The sequence below is a fragment of the Alosa pseudoharengus genome, unplaced genomic scaffold, assembly GCF_046254945.1.
Source record: "Alosa pseudoharengus isolate Yale_2024_CS ecotype anadromous, Long Island Sound unplaced genomic scaffold, YU_APseudo_1.1 YU_APseudo_1.1_scf_13, whole genome shotgun sequence".
Lineage (NCBI taxonomy): Eukaryota > Metazoa > Chordata > Actinopteri > Clupeiformes > Clupeidae > Alosa > Alosa pseudoharengus.
In genome coordinates, this window is record NW_027468598.1 from 21,511,468 (window position 1) to 21,518,967 (window position 7,500).

The window sequence follows — 7,500 nt, forward strand, 5'->3', positions numbered from 1 at the left end:
GACAAATGTGTCTGACTGAAATCTATCACTTTCTGACAAGGGGAGAGGGGGCCGGGGGGGGGGGGGCAACAAGGCTGGGGACAGCAAGTAAAGAGGGCCACTGTAGCAACAGCAACAACACACTCAGTACTGACACCGCTATGGCTACCAGGAACAGAGGGGGCGTGTGAGGTCAAGGGGGTGAAACTACAAATGAAATGAAGTGCTTACTTTGATGAGGTTTAGCCTGTCATACTGGAAAACAAATTAAAACAAAAGATAATGGAGTGTTACAAGTCCAATCAGACAAGAAGCCACAGAGGAAGAACACAGGAAGACAGACAGATGAGCTGATGTACATCAAACAGCTTCGGCAGATGGGAATCTCACATGGATAGTGTTCTATTAGGATCCAGCCTTTCTCAAGGGCAGTGAGTTTGGAAAATATTTTTTTCTGTGTGTGTGTTTGTGTGTGTCTCTCTCTCTTTCTGTGTGTGTGTGTGTGTGTGTGTGTGTGTGCGTGTGTGCGTGTGTGCGTGTGTGTGCACGCATGTGTGAGGATGCTCATGGAAGTGCATGGATGTGTATTCCTATATATATGTGTGTGTGTGTGTGTATGTGTGTGTGTGTTCATGTCTGTGTAGATGTCTCTCTGTGCCCAGATGCAAACAGGTTGGGAAAGCATTGAGAGGGAGAGGGAGGGCAAGAGGAAGGAAGTTAGTGCAGGGACCACAACATCTCTGTTGGCCTCACCACAACTAGGCAACCTCTGCACTGCAGCAGAACTGGATGCCAAGCTTAGAGTGGCATGTCAAGATGTAGCACACCAATCTGATCTGAAGGAGATGGGTGAGACTAGATGTGTGAGATTAGATGGGTGAGACTAGATGGGTAAGACTAGATGGGTGAGACTAGATGGGTGAGACAAGATGGGTGAGACTAGATGGGTGAGACTAGATGGGTGAGACAAGATGGGTGAGACTAGATGGGTGAGACAAGATGGGTGAGACTAGATGTGTGAAACAAGATGGGTGAGACTAGATGAGTAATACAAATAGAGAGAGAAAAAAGAGGGAGGATGAGAAAAGGTGCACAGGAGCGAGACTGAATGTGAATAAAAGAGAACAAGGTTAGTTGAGAGAGAATGAGAGAGGGTAAAATAAAGCAGGAATAAAGAGAGAGGGAAGGAACAGTGAAAGGGAGCACACAATGTGTTGTCGATGAGCTTCTTGTCCCCTCGTGTTGCCTGTACTTCCTGTGCGTCCTCCTGAGGAGTACTTGGCAGAAGCGCTGTGGGGCAGGCAGGGCAGGGAGCGCTGATGTCATGCCCGCTCCTCGCTGCGGTGACCCAGGGCCCCGGCAGGCGCTCACCGGGCAGGCTGTCCCACCCTGGCCTTGCCGTGGCCTCGTCGTGGCCGCCTGGCCTGCCCTGCTAGCTCCACTAATCCCTCCGCTAAAGCTCCACCGGCCCCTGCGGTCACAGCTGCTAGCACCGTGGGGCAGAGCAGGAGCAGGAAGACGAGGAGGACGAGAAGGAGAGCGACAAGCAGGCTAACTACACACTCTCCTCTCAGCTCCTCATTGCGCCCTACACTTGTGTGTGTATGTGTATGTGTATGTGTGTGTGTGTGTGTGTGTGTGTGTTTGTGACAAGTTCATGTGGATACAGGGCCCTCCAGCACACACTGTTATGGTACTTTTTTTTCTGGCAGCTACACAGAGGCCTGAACCGTGGAAACTGGGCTTTATCAGTGTCTTTAGCTAGCATGGGCGCCACTGGCACAGCTCTGGGCATGGGCTGTGGACGACAGCGTGTGGCGCGACAGGCCTGGCACGTGAGATGGCCTCAGAGACGGAGGTCTGCCGCCACTGCTGTCGCACACTAAGAATCTGTGACACAGTAGAAGGCTAGTTTCCAGGACTGCAGGACTGTAGGGGCAACAGGCACACAGACTAGAAGGGGGAGAGGCAGACCCAGAGTGACATACAGTTCAAGAAGCAAGCACAGAGATAGATGTATATATATATATGCACATTACAAGTTTTGTATGTTTGTGTGTGTGTGTGTGTGTTTGTGTGTGTGTGTGTTTATGATTATTTGGGTGTTTATGTATGTTTATGTGATTACACTATACGCAGGTCTATGAATCAATCAGTCTTGTGTGGGTGTGTTTGTATGTGTTTGTAGGTAGATGATTGGGATCAGGGAACAGGCAGTGCAAGGGCACAAAAAAAAGGCGTCAACGAAATGGATGCTGGGCTTCAAGGTCAAAGGTCAGGGGTCAAGGATAGCAAAGGGCACAGGGCAGAAGGAGGAGTCACGTAACAGCTCACAAGACAAAAGTCACGGAAGGGGGGAGGGGGGAGGGGGGGGAGGGGAGGAGTGGGCGAGTGCTGTGCGTGAAGAAACAGAAAAGAGAGATGCTTACTTTGGAAAGTCGCTTGTGAGACTAGCATGCACCAGGAGAAGAACAAAGAAAGAAAAGAAAAATAAAACAAACAAAAAAACCCAAGAATAAAACATAAAATGCCAAGAAACGAGAAACAGCTAAAAAGAACAAAACCAAACGTCAGTTTCAGGTCAAGAGACATTTTAAACATGACATCAGCGAAAGCACTGTGTGCCAGTATAGGCACTAGCAGAGAGACAGGGAGAGAGAGAGAGACAGATAGAGAGAGAGACAATGACCACAAAGCAACAGGTGATGGACAAGCACTTCAAATGGAGAGTTTAAGGGAACATAAATGGCATTGGAGGAAGGAGAATGAAGGAGAGAGAAAAGGTGAAAAAAAGAAAGAAAAACCATGAATGGAAGACAGCAAAAGAAAGAGATAGAGAGATCAAGAGAAAAAGAGAGAGTATGTGTGTTGTTCCTACAAAAACAGGTTATAGAAATATGAAGTTAACCCTGTTCATGACTGCTATACTTCTAGAGAGGTGATAGCTGGTCTCAGCAGTGGTGATTGGTCTACTGTTCTTCCTCCGCCCTGCCTGCCTCGGTCCAGATGTGTGGAACCTCATTAGAAGCTCTTGACCTCAATTCTAACTCCCTGGAGAGCACCCTTGAGTCTATAGGGAAAACACTTCATAGACTGTGTGGGAGTCCTTAAACATAAACATGATGCACATTAACACATGTACACACACACACACAAACACACACACACACACACACACACACACACACACACACACACACACACACACACACACACACAAATAAACACACACATACACATCGAGACACATACTGTAAATGTCTTCTGTACTGGTCCCTAATTGCTATACAGACATTAGCGTTAATTTAGCTTTGGCTCAGCTCCTTCTAAGCTCTCCCCAATAGGTGGACCCATCTGAAGAGCTAAAGAAAGAAAGTATGCATACATGTATACTACCGTAACAACATAAAATGGCTTATTCATTAAAGGACTGACCATCATAGAATACTTGGAAATAAAGAAGTTCAATATTGTATTAATATATGGATAATTGCATCCATAATTGTAAGAAAATATTATTTTGTGTATAGTGAAACACCTACTACCCTGGAAGATTCCTAAATCAATTTCTTCAAAAATCTAGTATTATATCTAATAGAAGTATTTATTTCTGTTTTGTTTTTTGTTATTTATTCATTACTAGGACACAAAGTCGTCAGTTAGGGTGCTGTTACAGCCAAGCACATATCACTGGCTAAATAAAGCTGTCGGCCGGTGTCCACCCCTGCTCTGCCTGACCACCCTACCAACCCCCCCCCCCCCCCCCCCACACACACACACACACACACACATACACACAATCCCTCTCTCTCTTTCCGGGCTTGTCTAATCGAACGTGTCGTTGATGAGGATTTCTTGGCTTGGTGAGCCCTGTGTGTGCCTGTGAGGATGGAGTGTGGTGGCGTGAGGGTCACTATAAAAATCGAACTGACCGCTGGCAGGAAGATCCACACTAAATGTGAGTTACTGTCTGAAAGGGCTATTAGAACAACACTGCACCTTTCAGCTTTTGAAAGCAATGCCCTACATAGTTTGGGTATTGTACATGCCTAATAAGGACATTATTTATTATAACAAAAAATGAGACGTCCAAAAATGGATTCTCTAGCCTTGTAGCAGCTTAGCCTAGCCTACTATTAATATACTGCATAGTGTAAGAAGTCACCATTACTAATGCTGACACACTGCATACAATCATTTAACAAGTCACAAAGTTAAAGTTTCAATATAATACACACCTATGAATGAACATACTTCCCTATAAGTCCAGCAATCAGTTACTGGTACCCTGAGGCAGTAAACCTGTGGTGCTCCGTCTGGCTTGAACAGGTCCTGGGCTACCTGGCTCGTCTGAGTGAGTTCTCCCAACAACTCAATGCATACTCTGATAGGGTAACTGGTATGGGGTAGAAGGAGGGGGGTGTGGGTGCCTGCTGTTGCATGGTCAGCAAGAGGTAGGGGGGTAGGAGGAGAGGGGAACTAGGCAGCCAGTGGATAGGAAGAGGGAGGAGGAGGGGTATTGTGTGGTGGGAGGGGTAACTTGGGGGAGAAGAAACTGAAGTTCAGCATCAGACGGGGGTGGGGGGGGGGGGTGGGGGTGATGTTGATGGTCTGGAGAATGGGGAGATGGGGGGTCTAGCGTCCGCTTGGCGAGGGCTCACCTTGGAGTTCTTGCCACTGCTGCGAGCCGTCTGCACAGAGCAGGTGCGCTGCACCAGCTGCTCCGGGGTGGACGGAGATTTGTCCGAAGACTGGTCCGAACCCTTCTCCACCATGGCGGCGTCCACCTCCAGGCCCTGGGGCGTCGGCGAACGGGAGCGTTTGCGCAGGACGGGTGAGCAGGCGGGCGTGCTCCGGTTTGAGTTACTGGCAGTGCTGGAGAGAGAGAGAGAGAGAGAGAGAGAGAGAGAGAAAGAGAGAGAAAGAGAGGAGAGAAGGATAGGGAAAGAGAGCGAGTGAAGGAGAGAAGAGAGCAGAAGGGAGCAGAGAGATCAAGGCAGATGAGAAGGTAAGAAAGGAAAAGAGAAGAAAAAAAATGGCTATTAATGAACAGGTTTCATATTAATAACATGGTACTCTCAGATCAACTAACACCTCAAGGTGTGTGTCTGTGTGTGTGTGTGTGTGTGTGTGTGTGTGTGTGTGTGTGTGTGCATGTGTGTGGGGGGGCTAAATTCATAGGGGACAGGTTTTTATTTTTGCTTCTCTGCTTTGGATCATCTCCATGAGACACAGAAGACTGCTCTTCCACAGTGTTCTCTGCTTCTCTACGTTCTACACGCCTCTGGCTTACTACATCATGCGCATTAGATCCACAACAGACTGGCATCTGTCAAAATGGTGGCTGAAACTACTTCCGCACGTTGCCAGAAAGTCAAACAGCACAGCGCCAGCTCAGGGTCGATGGCATATGCAGAGAAACCATGGCAACCACACGAGCCTGTGAGGAACCATCATTTGGGGCTTCTCACCAAATGCAACATATGATTAAGACATATGATTATGACTTCTAGACAAATATGTGGAGTCATGCAAACAATGTTGTTCTTCCCACACTCACACGAAACACCATTGCTGTAGCAGATCTAACATGCTGAAAACATGCAGTGTTTTTATCCAGCCATGTTCCATCTCAGCTGTAAGTGTTTTACTCTGCCATCTTGTCCACTGGACTGAACAGGTCAAGCTCAGATAAATAATCCCCCTATCGCCCAACAATCAGATCAACCATTTACCAGCGTCCATGTCAATCTCAAGGCACACAACAAACTGTTCAGTGTGCCTGCGGTAAAAATGACACCCACGCACGCACGCACGACCCCCCCCAACAAATAACCACACGGCACGACACCACAACTGCCGGGGCCTTCGGCTGTCTGCTAATCTGGTACTTACGAATACAGGTGCGTCATACTGGACTGGCGAAAGAGCAGGTCCCAGGCCATGAAGTGTGGGTGCGGGGCAGGCTGCGTAGGGTGCTCCCCCATGGACTGGAGCACCAGCAGGTCACTCATCAGCATGCCCCCACTCAAACGCCTCCGCCGCCTCCGCCGCTGCTCTGTGAACTCGGGGTCCATGGCCGCCGGCCGTCGGGAGGGACGCGGCGATTTGATGACACTCATTTGGACAGACGTGACAGACCCTGACGCGACAGCGGCATTCGAAATCGTATCGACAACCAGACGGCTCGGAGTCCCCCTTGTGATGTGAACTCACATGATTCGAGAACTAAAAGCTATGCGTGCGCCATGTTGATTCTTGGAGGGGATAGACGCAGGAACATGACAAACACATTACCTAAAGGAGAGAGCGAGCGAGAGAGAGAGGCACAGCGTCTTAGAGTCTTAATGTGGACTTGCCCCACAAGCCTGGAAATGTCTACCTGGCCACGCCCTGTGTTTACATGACAGCAGTGGGTAATCCCATTATGTCACTGCAAATAGGCTTGAAGAATTACCCCCACTACCCAATAATACACTGCACACTCCTGCAGGAATCACCAAGAGACACTGATTACTGTGCCACGGACAGTCAAACACACACACACACACACACACACACACACACACACACACACACACACACACACACACATACATACATGCACGCACACACACACACGGAAAAACGCAGAGAGTGGATCAGCTGTTTATTCCCTCTGCGGATGTAAACAGTTCATGTACAGCAGACGTATGGGATAATCACACTTTCCATACTGTAGTCAGCAACAGAAAACACAGAACACACACACACACACACACACAGACACACACACACACACACTGACACACACACACTTCCTCTCCCTCACTCAATTACCTCAAGCAGTTATTTTTCTGAATTACTATGAATATTTATTTCCTGGGTCCTTTGAAAGCAAGTATTTGCCTCCCTCTTTGTTGCCCCCTCTAAGCTGTCCTATACCCAGCTGTACCAAACATGGACTCTGAGAGATGCAGTGGTGTGGTGGTCACAGGAGACAGGAGCCTACGGCCTAGAGCAGAGTAGATGTGCGCTATCAAGCGATCTGGACTGAGTGTCCTCTGATGTGTGGGTGACACACAAACATGCGTTTGCACACACACTTTACATACACACTTCAAAGCACACACACACACACACACACACACACACACACACACACACACACACACACACACACACACTCACTTTCCAGCCCTCCAGACCTCGCTAACCTAACTGCTCGTATTGACCTGGTCTCTGGAGAACAAAGGCCGTAAATGATCCTGCGGGGTGCCTTTTTGCGCAGGCCTGACCTGGTCACATTATCCACCATTACACAAGCGCTTACATCATGTGCAGCCAATCATCTCGTTCCCGACGGGCACAACTGTGCCACTCTACAGTTACATCGCTGTTGCCCTTCTACACACGTCTAATGCTTAAAACACAGACTACTGCCACCCACTGGACGGGGTCTCAGGTGTACGGCTCCGTCACAGCAGGCCCCTGTGGACACAGCATGCATGTGTTGGCATGCATTTAGCTGTGTGCCCATTA

The 7,500-nt window shown here is 48.6% G+C and overlaps 1 protein-coding gene across 3 annotated transcripts in view; it reads right to left on the reverse strand.

The window, feature by feature from the left end:
• gramd1bb (GRAM domain containing 1Bb) overlaps positions 1–7,500 on the reverse strand; it is an 81,232-nt gene that overhangs the window by 24,218 nt on the left and 49,514 nt on the right. For all 3 annotated transcript variants that reach the window (XM_076282533.1, XM_076282535.1, XM_076282534.1), the window contains exon 3: positions 4,641–4,854. In XM_076282533.1, coding sequence (XP_076138648.1) covers positions 4,641–4,854 — 214 coding nt within the window. The remainder of the gene's footprint in view (positions 1–4,640; positions 4,855–7,500) is intronic.